An 18,085-nucleotide genomic window follows, 5' to 3' on the forward strand; every position below is an offset into this window, starting at 1 on the left:
TGCCGATTGGTCGCTGGTCATGTGCTTGTGACGCTTTGCCCGGTGATAAGCCAGCGTGATGTCATTGCTGTCATTCTGGCAGCGGATTGGCTCTGGTGTCCTCCATCTTGGATGAGGCACAGAGTCTATATAAGACCCTGACGCACGCCGCCCGGCGCTCAGTCCTCTTGGTTCATGCATGAGAGTAGACGCTCTGTGCACGTCCCTCTAGGCATCTCTCTGTCTATGTTAGGTGAGTGCTACCGGCAGGGTAGCGTTCTTATACCTTACAGCTTCGGCTGCGGTCCGTATCCTTACCTCTTAGTGGAGCGGACATAGGCAGGTGCCTGAGGCACATGGTCCGGCTGGGCCTTGTGATTCTACTCGTAGGTGGACGTTACCGCTAGGGTAACGTTCCTTATACTGCGTCTGGCAGTTGTTCGTATCCTCGCACACTAGGGGAACGAACATAGGTAGGAGCTTTGTGCGGTTTATGCTGCTGTCCGTCTCTTTTGCACCACTAGTGGAGCGGATCTAGGCAGGTGCCATATCTAGTGGTTCGTGTCCTCGCACACTAGTGGAGCGAACGCAGGTAGGAGCTTTGTGCGGCTTACGCTGCTGTCCGTCTCCTGGCACCGCTAGAGGAACGGACCTAGGTAGGTGCCATTTCACACTCACTGCTTTTGTCTCTGTGACCATTAACAGAGACCATACCACACACCCTCCAAGTAAGGGAGGAATTGCTTTATTTTCTAATTATATTCCTCTGTGAGTTTAACAGAGGTATTGCACTCTGCACTTGTGCTATTACTATTTACAGTGGCACACTTATATACCCCTTATCCTCTGCCATACTCTGCAGCAGAGTCTTTGCACGGTGTACCCTGACTGTTTGATATTCCTTTGGGTTTTATTATCAGACAGCCCCCCGTAACAGGCGGCTTTTACTATTTTGAAAAAGCCGGCCGCTCATTAATCAATCTCGTATTCCCTGCTTTCCCCGCCCACCGGCACCTATGATTGGTTGCAGTGAGACACGCCCCCACGATGAGTGACAGCTGTCTCACTGCAACCAATCACAGCCGCCGTTGGGCGTGTCAATATCGAGCAGTAAAATAAATAAATAATTAATTTTAAAAAAACCTGCGTTCCCCCTCATTTTGATACCAGCCAGGGTAAAGTCAAACGGCTGAAGGCTGGTATTCTCAGGATGGGGAGCCCCACATTATGGAGAGCCCCCCAGCCTAACTATATCAGCCAGCAGCCGCCAAGAATTGCCGCATCCATTAGATGCGACAGTTCTGGGACTCTACCCGGCTCTTCCCAATTTGCCCTGGTGCGTTGGCAATCGGGGTAATAAGGAGTTAATGGCAGTAGCCCATAGCTGCCACTAAGTCCAAGGTCATGTCAGGCGTCTCCACGAGATACCTTCCATGATTAATCTGTAAGTTACAGTAAATAAACACATACACCCGAAGAAATCCTTTATTTGGAATAATAAACACTAACAAATACCCTCGTTCACCACTTTATTAAGTCCGAAAAAGCCATCCATGTCCGGCGTAATCCACGGAGGTCCCGCGACGCTCTCAGCTCTGCTCCACACAGCAACTGAGGTGAGTAGCGCGGTCAGTGATGATGTCACTCAGGTTACTCACGGCCACCGCTGGATCCGCCAACTGTGACAGCAAGTCGCCCGAGTGACAGCAATGAAGTCACAGGTGAGTTGTGTTCACGGGTGGAGGATCTAGCTAGCCGCGGGTAACCTGAGTGTCAGCAACGATAATCGCGCTGCTCACTTCAGTGACTCAGGGGATTAGCGGTCACCGGTGAGTCCTTCACGAGTGACCGCTAATCAGTACACGACACAGACAGAGCCGCGGTATGACAATGAAGTCGGGTGAAGTTCACCCGAGTTCATTCTCATTGCGCGTCGCTTTCTGCTGTCAGCGAGTATGTATCAATGACATTGTGCATCACACACGGAACTTTTCACACGGGCATGTCACTTACGTATCTCACGCACACATGGACATTCAACATGCACACATGGCTAGCATACGCAATTCACACGGATGCCACACGTACCATAACAACGGACTTAAAAACGGAAAACAGACCCGAAAAACAGAACGTAACACACATGCGTGTTTTTCACGGATGTGTGTTGGAGGCCTAAGGTAGAGACCCTATAGCATTGGGTGCATTTGAACAATTGCCCAATTTATCCCTAAGAATAACAACATTATATATACAGGTTTTATATAAATATATATATATATATATATATATATATATATATATATATATATATATATATATATATATATATATATATATATATATATATATATATATACACACACACATATATATATATATACACACATATATATATATATATATATATATATATATATATACACACACACACACACATTATATATATATATATATATACATACAGTTAGGTCCAGAAATATTTGGACAGTGACACAAGTTTTGTTTTTTTAGCTGTTTACAAAAACATGTTCAGAAATACAATTATATATATAATATGGGCTGAAAGTGCACACTCCCAGCTGCAATATGAGAGTTTTCACATCCAAATCGGAGAAAGGGTTTAGGAATCATAGCTCTGTAATGCGTAGCCTCCTCTTTTTAAAGGGACCAAAAGTAATTGGACAAGGGACTCTAAGAGCTGCAATTAACTCTGAAGGCGTCTCCCTCGTTAACCTGTAATCAATAAAGTAGTTAAAAGGTCTGGGGTTGATTACAGGTGTGTGGTTTTGCATTTGGAAGCTGTTGCTGTGACCAGACAACATGCGGTCTAAGGAACTCTCAATTGAGGTGAAGCAGAACATCCTGAGGCTGAAAAGAAAGAAAAAATCCATCAGAGAGATAGCAGACATGCTTGGAGTAGCAAAATCAACAGTCGGGTACATTCTGAGAAAAAAGGAATTGACTGGTGAGCTTGGGAACTCAAAAAGGCCTGGGCATCCACGGATGACAACAGTGGTGGATGATCGCCGCATACTTTCTTTGGTGAAGAAGAACCCGTTCACAACATCAACTGAAGTCCAGAACACTCTCAGTGAAGTAGGTGTATCTGTCTCTAAGTCAACAGTAAAGAGAAGACTCCATGAAAGTAAATACAAAGGGTTCACATCTAGATGCAAACCATTCATCAATTCCAAAAATAGACAGGCCAGAGTTAAATTTGCTGAAAAACACCTCATGAAGCCAGCTCAGTTCTGGAAAAGTATTCTATGGACAGCTGAGACAAAGATCAACCTGTACCAGAATGATGGGAAGAAAAAAGTTTGGAGAAGAAAGGGAACGGCAAATGATCCAAGGCACAACACATCCTCTGTAAAACATGGTGGAGGCAACGTGATGGCATGGGCATGCATGGCTTTCAATGGCACTGGGTCACTTGTGTTTATTGATGACATAACAGCAGACAAGAGTAGCCAGATGAATTCTGATATACTTTCAGCCCAGATTCAGCCAAATGCCGCAAAGTTGATCGGACGGCACTTCATAGTACAGATGGACAATGACCCCAAGCATACAGCCAAAGCTACCCAGGAGTTCATGAGTGCAAAAAAGTGGAACATTCTGCAATGGCCAAGTCAATCACCAGATCTTAACCCAATTGAGCATGCATTTCACTTGCTCAAATCCAGACTTAAGACGGAAAGACCCACAAACAAGCAAGGCCTGAAGGCTGCGGCTGTAAAGGCCTGGCAAAACATTAAGAAGGAGGAAATCCAGCGTTTGGTGATGTCCATGGGTTCCAGACTTAAGGCAGTGATTGCCTCCAAAGGATTCGCAACAAAATATTGAAAATAAAAATATTTTGTTTGGGTTTGGTTTATTTGTCCAATTACTTTTGACCTACTAAAATGTGGAGTGTTTGTAAAGAAATGTGTACAATTCCTACAATTTCTATCAGATATTTTTGTTCAAACCTTCAAATTAAATGTTACAATCTGCACTTGAATTCTGTTGTAGAAGTTTCATTTCAAATCCAATGTGGTGGCATGCAGAGCCCAACTCGCGAAAATTGTGTCACTGTCCAAATATTTCTGGACCTAACTGTATATATACTATATATATATATATATATATATATATATATATATATATATATATATATATATATATATATATATATATATATATATATATATATATATTCTAGCAATATTCATGTCAGTCCCAAAACAAAAATCCTAAAATATTCATGATGTAAAGTTTCCATTGCCTACCTGTATGCCTCTGAATACACCATGTGTGTGTATCCGGTACTGACCCCCACAGCTGTATAACATTGGGGTGCTGTGACTGTCATTTTCATAAGCTGTCCCATGACTGTAAATAGAAAAACATTGGATAAGCAAGTGGATTTTTTTTTCTGCTTCAGTGTACAGAAAAGTATTAGTAACAAGTCAAATCAAGTATACGATCTGTCCTATCATTGATACATAGTAGATACATAGGAGCTTTTTCTCAAGGATTATGCTGTGCAACACTTTTTGAGAAAACAATTTCTAAAACTGTTGGTCTTTCTACAGATGAAGAAAATGACATAATGGATCTGTTTTGTGCCACATGAGGATTATTAAGGGCGTTTTACAACCATAGAAGCATACACACAAATTATTGATCACTGGCAATCTCACCTCTAGAGCAAAGAGTCACTACTGTTGCTGAGCATGCGTGCTACACTTTACTGTTATTCACAGTCACTGGAGCTACATTCAGGGATTATGGACTATGACAGAGGAGCTTCATGGGAACATTCTTGATAATATATTGGTGAACGAGGGATAGTGTGGGGGAGCCTTTATTGAAAAATCCTATTTTTTCCTCTATGGTTTTTTCACTTTATACTAACTGGGTTAGTAATGGTAGAGTCTGATAGATGCCTCTCCATTACTAACCCCTAGGTCAGATGCCAACTGACATTACACAACTGACATTAACCCCCCAAAATAAGATTGCCATTGCTCAAGAAGAGCCAGACAAAGTGTCAGAATTGGTGCATCTAATGTATGCCAGTTCTGAGGCGGCTGCGGGCTGGTATTTTTAGACTAGGAAGTGCCAAATAACCATGGGCCTTCCCAGCCTGACGCAGGTCTTTTGGAAAACTGCCTGAGTTTCCCATTGACTTCCATTCCATTCCCCACACTTCCATTCTACTCGTTATTTGAATAGAGCCCATCCGAGTGTTCAACCTGTTCACTGCGAGTAACGAGCACAGGAGCACTTTAGTACTCACTCACTACTAGTTATAATATTAACAATGTACATTACATGACATTAAACTATGTTAATACTTGTGTAGGAGGCAATAATTTTGCATCTGTTGATTTCTTATCAGTTTATCCCTCATGGCACAAAAGGAACTATTGAAGGAACTTCGCAGCACCTTTACTAAAAATAAACAAGTCACTAAAGGTGTAGTTCACTTTCAATTAAGTTTCTATCCTGACTGCAGTGTGATATACAGTAAATCAACAAACCATGCTGTACTCACCTTCCCAAGCTCTACCATTGGCTGTGGCACTGACGTCACCTTGACAGCTCAGCAGTCCTGCCTGTGTAAACAGAACGCCCCCTTCAAACCTGTTGAGCTCACTGATTGGCTGTCACACTGTTGACATGGCATCAGCACTGCAGCCAATCATAGACACCAGGAGCAGCATCAGAGGCTCGCTGATAGACCCGCGGAAGGTGATTACAGCATGGTTTATTGTTTTGCAACAGAAACTGAATTGAAAGAGAACAACCCCTTTTCGGCGGGCTTTACACATTGCGACATTGCTAGCAATTGCTAGCGATGTCGAGCGTGACAGCACCCGCCCTCCGTTGTACATGCGATATCTGGTGCTTGCTGCCGTAGCGAACATTATCGCCACGGCAGCTTCACATGCACATACCTGGTCGTCGATGCTGTGACTGCCGAACAATCCCTCCTTCAAGTGGGAGGTGCGTTCAGCGTCACAGCGACGTCACCGCGACGTCACTAAGCGGCCAGCCAATAGAAGCGGAGGGGCAGAGATGAGCGGGACATAACATCTCACCCACCTTCTTACTTCCGCATTGTCGGTGGACGCAGGTGAGGAGATGTTTGTCATTCCTGCGGTTTCACACACAGCGATGTGCTTTTCATATATTCCCCTTACATAGTCACTGGTGTGCATACCTTCTCTCCATATAGTGTAGATGTTTTAGGTTTTTGCATCCAGTTCAGACTTAGGCGGGCTTTGCACACTACGACATCGCAGGTGCGATGTCGGTGGGGGTCAAATTGAAAGTGACGCACATTCGGCATCGCATGCGACATCGTAGTGTGTAAAGCCTAGATGATACGATTAACGAGCGCAAAATCGTCGTAATCGTATCATCGGTGCAGCGTCGGCGTAATCCATAATTACGCTGACGCGATGGTCCGTGTTGTTCCTCGCTCCTGCGGCAGCACACATCGCTGTGTGTGAAGTCGCAGGAGCGAGGAACATCTCCTACCGGCGTCACCACGGCTTCCGTAGGATATGTGGAAGGAAGGAGGTGGGCAGGATGTTTACATCCTGCTCATCTCCGCCCCTCCGCCGCTATTGGCCGCCTGCCGTGTGACGTCGCTATGACGCCGCACGACCCGCCCCCTTAGGAAGGAGGCGGTTCGCCGGCCAGAACGATGGTCGCAGGGCAGGTGAGTGCATGTGAAGCTGGGGTAGCGATAATTTTCGCTACGCCAGCTATCACACGATGTCGTACCTGCGACGGGGGCGGGGACTATCGCGTGCGACATCGCAGAATCGGCTTGCGATGTCGCAACGTGCAAAGCCGCCCTTAGAATGGTGTTCCAGATGTTATTTCTTGATTGATTTGTAGTCTTTCGTTTGTGAACCCAGCCCCACCCACACCTATTGCCAGTCCACATTATACGCATATATAGCCTGGGTCTCAGCTTCCCATACACGGTAAGTTTTTTAACTGCATGAGAGGACACACACAAGCTAGGGACCCCAACGTAGAGAAATACTTTGGCATAGTGTTCGGGCTCTGTTGCATTGATCAATTCAATAGCTAAATTTCTCTTTATTCATATGTTCATGGCAGTAATGCAGGTTCCATTTTCATATTTTCATTCTTACATATAGCTATTGGATTTTTCATGTCAGTATTCACACAGCAGTTTCTGCTTTTCATATATTCCCCTTACATAGTCACTGGTGTGCATACCTTCTCTCCATATAGTGTAGATTTTTTAGGTTTTTGCATCCAGTTCAGACTTAGAATGGTGTTCCAGATGTTATTTCTTGATTGAATAGAAGCGGAGGGGTGGAGATGAGCGGGACATAACATCCCACCCACCTTCTTACTTCCGCATTGCCGGTGGACGCAGGTGAGGAGATGTTTGTCGTTCCTGCGGTTTCACACACAGCAATGTGTGGTGCTGCAGGAATGACAAACAACATTGTATCTGCAGCAGTAACGACACTATGGAAATGAACAACGTGACACAAATCAGCGATTTTTTTACACTTTTGCTCTCATTCATCGTCGTACCTAGGATTTACACATTGCGACGTCACTACCAGCGCCGTATGTGCGTCACTAACGACGTACGTGACCCTGACGATATATCGGTAGCGATGTCGCAACGTGTAAAGCCCCCCTAAGAGAGCCCTATGCTCAGAGGAAATGTTTGTACTTATAATTGTATGTAATTATATGTTAATTACATATGGAGCAAAAAAGGAATTATAAAGAAAGACTATAGATATAATAAAAGGGGAGGGAATTTTTGCAAAACTCTGTATTACAGACGCATGAGGCTTATGTTTATGGTCACTGATACTAGAAAAGTTGAGCTGCGTATTGTAACTCGCAGCCAAAGATAAAAATGTTGGCTTTCTATCTTAAAGATGAGGCCATGTCTAGGACTGATTTTCCACAGATTCTGCAGCCTTAGACATAAAGAAGAGAACAAAACCTTTCATCTTTTCCTGCAGGGCTGTACATCATTCATACAGTTTCTTTTCCTTTATCCTGAAAACATGCTCAGGTCAGATATTTTTTTTTTGTTAACAGACTGTGAACTTTTAGATGGGCTGTGTTCCATTAATTGTAAAGCTGAGGGTCTGTCTTATTTCTATTGTATTCTATGTATTAACAATTCCTTACAGATAAACTCCCATCCTCATCCTTTATGTTCAGAGTTCAAATATTTGTCACCGTTGGTGCATTTCCTCACTGCAGCCCTCCTAGAAACCCCCAAAATACATCACTACTGAGATAAACTTAAAGTAAATCTTCACTTTTAGAACAAACTTAAAAAGTACATTAGAGTACTGTATGTAGTGGTAACCTCCAGAGAAACTTATGGTTTTAGCACCTGTTGAATAGAATAGCGGTTTTTAATATAATGAGTAAAGTCACATTAAGAGCTGTTATAAACATTTTTAGTAATGCTGCCTTAAAGTGAAACTGTCACCAGATTTTCCCCATACAAAGTACGTCCAACACCTTTAAGGCCTTATTTCCAGTATTTTAGAAAGCTGCATGTAAGTCTCAAATAACCTCTGCATAGTAAAAAAAACCTTTTATTATACCTCCATACTGTACGGCTCGGTGCAATAGGCGTCGGTGGTCTTGCTTTGGCACCTCTTCTCTCAACACAATCGCCATTCTCCTACTTGTTTCATGTGGATGACGCATCCTATGTCATCAACATAGTGTCCCCCAAGCACTCCTCCTTTGCAGAAGTACTTTGCTCTACTCTGCGCAGGGCAGAGCAAAATATTGTGGTCTGCTTTTGTGACGCCCTGGAACCCAGGGGTCACAGGTCATTACACTCGCCACCTAAACCCCCACACTAGAAAGGTACCACCAGTCAAACACAAAGACCTGATTGCCTCCCTCAGAGTCAGACAGGCACACCAGGTGGGCGGAGTCAGGTGGAAAGACACGCCCCCCGAGGAGTCTGCTGGCCCGAGGCAGGAACAACACAGAGAGTCCAGTTCAGTACAGTAGAGTGGAGAGTAGTGGCGTACAGTTCTGCTTGGGGCATGGGCTGGAGCCTAGGGCCCCAGATCAGTCAGGCAGGCAGACGGCAGTGGCCGCCTGCAGGAGACCGGGAATATGACCAGTGGAACCGTGAGGGACCGGGACAGGGTAGTGGCCCGCCAGAACCGAACCGGAGAGCCAATAGGATATCGGAACACCAGGCAGGGTTCTCAGACCCCGAACTAGGCTATACGCCACCACCATAGTCAAATTAACTGATTGCGGTCTGGACCTCAGGGGTTCATTCCCACCAAAGTCCCAATTGAAGGCAACAACCCAACCCGTCCGGATAGTAGCCACAGCCAGAGGCCAGAGATCCAAGGGCCAGCGTCTGCGGGCAAAAAGGGCTCCTACGACACATACACGCCAGAGAGCGGACTACCAGTGCCCAGGCACAGTGGTCACACTACAAACACAGGTGCAGGAGAAAGGCGGACATTGCCAACCCAACTTGGAAGCTGCAGCCGGCTGCGGGCCCCGTCCATCCCTCCGTTTGGTTTACCAGTGACTTTGTGTGGTTTAATCGTGGGTACACCAGTGCCATCTGGCACCGCAACGCACCGCACTGCAACCCTGCGCCCTGCACCCTGGCCCTCGCACAACCGGGCCCCGAGACAAACATCCCCTACCCACGGAGGGGTCAACACCTAGCTGCGCCACTACACCTCTCCTGGGAGTCCCCGTACCTTCACCGCAGCGGTGGTGTCCACCATCACCAAAACCCGTGGGTGGCGTCACGAACAATCATCCCAAAACCAAACACCCGCATTCTCCCGTGCGTAGCGCCAAACCCCCCTTGCAGAGCGGCGTGACCTCCGGGTCCATGTGAGACTCGAGTCACCGCCCGCAGTGCGAGCACGGATCCGAGTGGCTCGGCGGTCACAGCCGAGGCCGCGGGGCAGTACACTTTACTTGGGTCATCTTTGGTCTTTGACCTTTACCTGACAAAAGTTATTTTTGTGCTATGCAGAGGGGACTGGGGACTTACACACATTTTACTAGAATACTGTAAAAGAGGCCTTAAACGTGGTGGCCATATTTTACTGTAGAGTTCTAATTTATACTCAGAGCCAGGGACGTAATGATCTCACTCACAGACGTCGCAACCGGGCCCAGGGGTGGAGGGCAACGGCCGACCACCAGCACCTACTTCAGAATCCCTGCATCACAATACATGCTACCAGCCAAACAAAGGCCAACAGATGACATCAGCAAGCTAGGCATTGGCGACGTATGGCAATGATGTCCCCATAGCAGGCGCCGATTTCAGTTGCCAGCCGCTGCGTTGGCTGCAAAGGGTGACACTGTGCGAAGTGAAAGGTCTTGAAATATTTGGGTTTTTAGAGGCAGAACAGGGAACATATATACCAGGAAGCAGCCCAGGATGGGGATGCCCAGTGGCATAAAAACGTTTGGGCCCTCCTGGTAAAAATTACTGTTATTATGAACAGTTAAGCAAGTTGAAGATGAAATGATCTCTAAAAGGCATAAAGTTAAGAATTACATATTTCCTTTGTATTCTAAGCAAAAAAAAATATTTTCATCTATTACATTTTCAAAATAGCAAAAAGGAAGGAGAGGCAAGTGATGCAAATTTCACAGCTTTATAAAAACCCAGCCTCCTCTAACCTTGTAACAAAAAAACAGTAGCTGCCTAGCGCTCTAAAAATGAATATGGTAGAGGCCCACAAAGAATGAGAAGACTAGAAGAATATAGCAAAGCTTTTTCAAATTGTCCTTTCCTCAGTTCAAAATGTAATTAAGAAATGGAAAGTTAATAGGAACAGTGGAGGTCAAGATAAGGTTTAGAAGATCAAGCCAAATTTCTGTAAGAGCTGCTTGAAGGATTGTTGATAGAGAGGCAAATCAAAACCCTCGGTTGATTGCAAAAGATCTTCAAGAGTTTGGGTACATTGTTCTACTGTTCAAAGACACCTGCACAAATATGGCCTTCATGGAAGAGTCATTAGAAGAAAACCTCTCCTACATTCTCACCATAAAATTTAGAGTCAGAAGTATGCAAAAGAACATCTAAATAAGCATGATGCATTTTGGAAACAAGTCCTGTATACCGGTGAGGTTAAAATAGAACTCTTTGGTCACAATGATCCAAGGTATGTGTGGAGAAAAAAAGGGCACATTTACGGAGCATAAATTTGCTAATCATTAAGCATGGGGGTGGATCAGTCATGCTTTGGGGTTGTGCTGCAGGATTTAGGACCCCGTTTTGCATGCACTTCTATAACCCATACCGTGTGTACGCCATATTCTTTATTACTAAATATGTATATATGTATTATAGCATTCTATTATACAGAAAACACAATTCCGTATCCACTGTCTTTACATCCATTTGTTATATTAATTTAAATTCTTTCTTTTAAGAGCGACTGTATGAATAAGACCGAAAAAGGTCGAAAACGTCACAGTGAAGTCGTTTTGTGTTGCTGTCTTTAGCATCTGTGTGTAAAATAAAGAGATTGCATTTCAACTGAGAGTGTGCAGCATTTTTATTGATCTGGATTTGAAGGGATTTAGGACCTCGATTTAAATCCACCTCCATTACCCATACCGTGTGCACGCCATATTCTTTATTACTACTGCAGGCAATGGCACTGGGAACATTTCATTGGTAGAGGGAAGAATGGATTCAATGAAATTTCAACAAATTCTGGATGTAAAAAAGCTGAAGTTGAAAAGAGGATGGCTTCTACAAATGGATAATGATCCTAAACACACATTAAAATTCACAATAGACTACCTCAAAAGAAACAAGCTGAAGCTTTTATAATGGCCGTTATAGTCTCGTGATCTGAACATCATTGAAAATCTGTGGCTTGACTTCAAAAGAGCACTGCATGCAAGACGACCCAGGAATCTCACAGAACTGGAAGAGTTTTCTAAGGAAGAATGGACAAAAATCCATCAAACAAGAGTTGAAAGACTCTTGGATGAATACAAAAAGCATGTACAAGCTGTGATATTTGAAAAAGGGGGTGCTACTAGGTACTAAGCATGAAAGATGACCAAACTTTTGCATTTCATTATTTTTAAGATAAAAAAAAAATGTTTTTTCCTCAAATAAAATACTAAGGAAATGTATCATCTTTAACTTTATGCCGTTTAGAGATCAGTTCATCTTCAAGAGGCCTAACTGTTCACAATAACAATAACTTTAATAATGGGTGCCCAAACCTTTCCATGTCACGATGGGGGACATATTTACTAGGAATGGGCCCAAGATAGGAACATATATACTAGGATGGAGACATATTTACCAGGAAGGGGCCAGGATGGGGACATATGTACCTCGATGGGGGACATATTTGCCAGGAAAAGGCCCAGGCTGGGGACATATAGAGAAGGATGAGGGACATATTTACCAGGAAGGGCTCAGGATGGGAGACTATATATATATATATATATATATATATATATATATATATACATATATATATACACAGTGCCTTTCAACCCCCTGCAGATTTAGCAGGTTTGATAAGATGCAAATAAGTTAGAGCCTGCAAACTTCAAACAAGAGCAGGATTTATTAACAGATGCATAAATCTTACAAACCAACAAGTTATGTTGCTCAGTTAAATTTTAATAATTTTTCAACATAAAAATGTGGGTCAATTATTATTCAACTCCTAGGTTTAATATTTTGTGGAATAACCCTTGTTTGCAATTACAGCTAATAATCGTCTTTTATAAGACCTGATCAGGCCGGCACAGGTCTCTGGAGTTATCTTGGCCCACTCCTCCATGCAGATCTTCTCCAAGTTATCTAGGTTCTTTGGGTGTCTCATGTGGACTTTAATCTTGAGCTCCTTCCACAAGTTTTCAATTGGGTTAAGGTCAGGAGACTGACTAGGCCACTGCAACACCTTGATTTTTTCCCTCTTGAACCAGGCCTTGATTTTCTTGGCTGTGTGCTTTGGGTCATTGTCTTGTTGGAAGATGAAATGACAACCCATCTTAAGATCCTTGATGGAGGAGCGGAGGTTCTTGGCCAAAATCTCCAGGTAGGCCGTGCTATCCATCTTCCCATGGATGCGGACCAGATGGCCAGGCCCCTTGGCTGAGAAACAGCCCCACAGCATGATGCTGCCACCACCATGCTTGACTGTAGGGATGGTATTCTTGGGGTCGTATGCAGTGCCATCCAGTCTCCAAACGTCACATGTGTGGTTGGCACCAAAGATCTCGATCTTGGTCTCATCAGACCAGAGAACCTTGAACCAGTCTGTCTCAGAGTCCTCCAAGTGATCATGAGCAAACTGTAGACGAGCCTTGACATGACGCTTTGAAAGTAATGGTACCTTACGAGCTCGTCTGGAATGGAGACCATTGCGGTGGAGTACGTTACTTATGGTATTGACTGAAAAAAATGTCCCCACTGCCATGAGATCTTCCCGGAGCTCCTTCCTTGTTGTCCTTGGGTTAGCCTTGACTCTTCGGACAAGCCTGGCCTCGGCACGGGTGGAAACTTTCAAAGGCTGTCCAGGCCGTGGAAGGCTAACAGTAGTTCCATAAGCCTTCCACTTCCGGATGATGCTCCCAACAGTGGAGACAGGTAGGCCCAACTCCTTGGAAAGGGTTTTGTACCCTTTGCCAGCCTTGTGACCCTCCACGATGTTGTCTCTGATGGCCTTGGAATGCTCCTTTGTCTTTCCCATGTTGACCAAGTATGAGTGCTGTTCACAAGTTTGGGGAGGGTCTTAATTAGTCAGAAAAGGCTGGAAAAAGAGATAATTAATCCAAACATGTGAAGCTCATTGTTCTTTGTGCCTGAAATACTTCTTAATACTTTAGGGGAACCAAACAGAATTCTTGTGGTTTGAGGGGTTGAATAATAAATGACCCTCTGAATAAACTTTTCACAATTTAAAAAAAAAAAAATAAAAAAAGAAATAACATTCTTTTTTGCTGCAGTGCATTTCACACTTCCAGGCTGATCTACAGTCCAAATGTCACAATGCCAAGTTAATTCCGAATGTGTAAACCTGCTAAATCTGCAGGGGGTTGAATACTACTTGTAGGCACTGTATATATATAATATACATAAATATGGGAGACATATTTACAAGGAAGGGGTATAGGGTGGGGGACATATCTACTAGAATGGGGGACATATCTACCAGGATGGCTGACATATAAACATATATACCAGGATGGCTGACATATATACCAGGATGGGGGACATATCTACCAAGGTGGAGACATATATACCAAGATGGGGGACATATCTGCCAGGATTGGGGACATATTTACCAGGACCAGATACATATTTACCAGGAAAGGGTCCAGGATGGGAACATATATACCAGGAAGGGGCCAAGTATGGGAGACATATATAACAGGATAGGTGACAAATTTACTAGGAAAAGGTCAAGGATAAGGGACATATACATTAGGATGGAGGACATAGTTACCAGGATGGAGGGCATATCTTTCAGGATGGTTAACATACAGTATATACTAGGATGGGGGACATATCTACCAAGATAAAGGACATATCTACCAGGTTGGGGACATATATATCAGAATGAGGGACATATTTATTAGGAAGGGGACATTTCTGCATAACGAAGGGTGAATAGTCCATATTTTTTATGATGTAGAACACTTTAACCCCTTCAGCCCCAGGGCACTTTTCGTTTTTGCATTTTTGTTTTTTGCTCCCCTTCTTCCGAGAGCCGTAACTTTTTATTTTTCCGTCAATCTTGCCACATGAGGGCTTGTTTTTTGAGGGACAAGTTGTACTTTTAAATGAAACCATAAGTTTTACCATATGGTGTACTGGAAAACAGCAAACAAATTCCAAGTGTGGAAAAACTGCAAAAAAAGTGTGATGGCACAATAGTTTTTGGGATGTTTTATTCACGGTGTTCCCTATATGGTAAAACTGATGTGTGGGTGTGATGCCTGAGGTCGGTGCGAGTTTGTAGACACAAAACATGTATAGGTTAGTTGTATCTAAGGGGTTTAAAAAATTCACAAGCTTGTCCAATAAAAGTGGCGTACGTTTTGTGCCATTTTCCGAAACCCGTAGCGTTCTCATTTTTTGGGATCTATGGCTCAGTGATGGTTTATTTTTTGCATCTCTAGCTGACGTTTCTAATGGTACTATTTTTGCACAGATGCTACGTTTTGATTGCCTGTTATTGCATTTTGCGTAAAACTTGCGGCGACCAAAAAACGTAATTTTGGCATTTGGAAATTTTTTGCCACTATGCTGTTTACTGATCAGATTAATTGATTTTATATTTTGATAGATCGGGCATTTCTGAACGCGGCGATACCAAATATGTGTATATATTTTTTTTTTAACCCTTTAATTTTCAATGGGGTGAAAGGGGGGTGATTTGAACTTTTAGGTTTTTTTTTTATTTTTTAAAACTTTTTTTTACTTTTTTCTTATTTTACTAGTTCCCCTAGGGGGCTATAGTGATCAGCAATCCGATCGCTCTGATCTATCTGCTGATCACAGCTATACACTTCCTGCTTCACTGGCCTCCAGGCCGAGTGAAAACAAAAGTGAAATGTCATAGCTGCAGGCGTCATCATATGACCCTGTGCTACCATGGCAACCACCAAAAGTCCCGTGATCACTCACGTGACTTCCGGTGGGGGTGGCGGTAAGTGACAATCTTCACCGCGCATATATACATCTCGCTGCCAGACTTTGGCAGCGAGATGTAAGGAGTTAATATTAGGGGTGGATGCGATTCCATTTGTAACATGCAGACACACATGTCAGATGTTGAAAACAGCTGATATGTGTGCCGATCGCCGCACCCTGTCCGCGGCAGGAGCGGCGCTCAACGGCACATGATCCACGACGGATAGATCCGTCCATGGTCGTGAAGGGGTTAAGGTCCCATACATCTTACGAACATGGGGGGGGCGCAGGCCCAAATTTTGTACTGGAGCCCATCAGGCTCTAGTTACGCCACTATCCAGAACTCTTCTTGGAACTGAAAGTGAAGGTGATTTTTTTTTAATGAATACAAATAACTGGGGTCATTCCAGTAAAAATGCCATCAAATAGTGTTACTATTATTCATACTTGACAAAATCCTGAAAAGTCAGGAATTTTAAAAACATGTGCACACATTGAATATTTTGTAAGATTTTAACCTCAGTATTTGTAAGCCAAAACCAGGGAGTGGGTAAAAATGCTGAAGTGGTGCCCGTGTTTCAATTATACTTTTCCTCTGATTGTTTCATTTCTAGTTTTGGCTACAAATACTGAGGTAAAAAAAACCTCACCAAATATTTGTGTGCATGTGGCCTATATGATTGTTTTTATCTAGCTGATACATGATGTGGGTATGTTTGCAGACAATTTATCAGATCTTTATCAACACAGAAAAACAAATGAAAACATCAATTCCAACATCAATCTCATCAACATGTCATGGATTGATTGTTTGATTGATGTAAGTTTATTACAGCATGCACTTTATTATTCAATAGAAATCTGTAACAATGTCTGTGCAATGTCTTAGCGGTACTTTGCACGCTGCAACATCGCTAGCATTGGCTAGCGATGCCGAGCGCGATAGTCCCCGCCCCCGTCGCACATGCGATATCTTGTGATAGCTGCCGTAGCGAACATTATCACTATGGCAGCTTCACACGCACTTACCTGCCCTGCGACGTTGCTCTGGCCGGCGACCCGCCTCCTTCCTAAGTGGGCGGGTCATGCGGCGTCACAGCGACGTCACACGGCAGGCGGCCAATAGAAGCGGAGGGGCGGAGATGAGTGGGACGTACAAATCCCGCCCACCTCCTTCATTCCGCATTGGCGATGGAGGCAAGTAAGGAGATGTTCCTCGCTCCTGCGGCTTCACACACAGCGATGTGTGCTGCCGCAGGAACGAGGAACAACATCGTATCTCCTATTGGTGCGACATTATGAAAATGGCCGACGCTACACAGATCACCGATTTACGACGCTTTTGCGATCGTTTATCGGCGCATCTAGGCTTTACACATTGCGACGTCGTTACCGGCGCCAGATGTGCGTCACTTTCGATTTGACCCCGACGATATCGCAGTAGCGATGTCGCAACGTGCAAAGTACCCCTAAGGCCCCTTTCACACGTCAGTGATTCTGGTACGTTTGTGCTTTTTTTTAAATGTACCAGAACCACTGACCATTATAATGAATGGGTCTGCTCACATGTCAGTGATTTTTCACTGCACGTGTCTCCGTGCAGCGTACCCGCGTGTGCGTGATTGCTGCACGGAGACATGTCCATTTTTTTCTGGCATCACTGATGTTCCACGGACCACGCAGTGGTGTGGTCCGTGAAACACGTGTCAGAAAAAAACGTGCATTTAAAACAATAAACATTTTTACTCACCCGGCGTCCAGCGATGTCCTCTGCAGCCCGTTCTCCCTGCTGCTTCTAAGCCGGCTGATTACTGTCGCGCATATTCATTATGCGCGACACAGCCGACCCGGAAGCAGATGCTGCGGGGGTCACCGCCGGCCGGATGCTGCGTCGCGGGAGCGATCAGCACCATGGACAGCGAGAGCGGGCGCAGGTGAGTGAATCTCTAAGTGCAATCACGGGCCACGGAGAACGGAGCCCGGATTGCACTTAGACAACCCACGTGTGCCGAGATTCACGGCACACGCAGGGACATGTGCGTGTTTTGCACGCCAGTGAAAAACGTCACTGTTTTTCACTGACGTGTGAAACGGGCCTTACTGTGTGATGCCCAAGTGGATTTGTATATGACCCTCTGTGCAGTAATATAAATTTCTACAGAAAATGTTCATGCTAAATAAAGATTATTCTTATCACGATATATTACAATACTAGTATGATTTTTATTTCATGGGGTTTTTTTATTTATTTTTGTTATATTGGACTAAATACACTGACAAGCAAAAGTGTAACAATATTTTGAACTTTTGACTTTCATGCTCCATATCTCACCAACCACTACAGCTTTGATCTTGAGATCACCTTCATTTTATAGACAATCATCTTGACAATCTCGTACATAA

The 18,085-nt window shown here is 44.1% G+C and overlaps 1 protein-coding gene across 3 annotated transcripts in view; it reads right to left on the bottom strand.

Annotated features, from left to right (window-relative positions):
* WT1 (WT1 transcription factor) overlaps window positions 1-18,085 on the bottom strand; it is a 193,489-nt gene that overhangs the window by 67,194 nt on the left and 108,210 nt on the right. For all 3 annotated transcript variants that reach the window (XM_075326602.1, XM_075326601.1, XM_075326600.1), the window contains one exon: window positions 4,254-4,356. In XM_075326602.1, the coding sequence (XP_075182717.1) occupies window positions 4,254-4,356 (103 nt within the window). The remainder of the gene's footprint in view (window positions 1-4,253; window positions 4,357-18,085) is intronic.

Source organism: Anomaloglossus baeobatrachus, chromosome 10 (assembly GCF_048569485.1).
Source record: "Anomaloglossus baeobatrachus isolate aAnoBae1 chromosome 10, aAnoBae1.hap1, whole genome shotgun sequence".
Lineage (NCBI taxonomy): Eukaryota > Metazoa > Chordata > Amphibia > Anura > Aromobatidae > Anomaloglossus > Anomaloglossus baeobatrachus.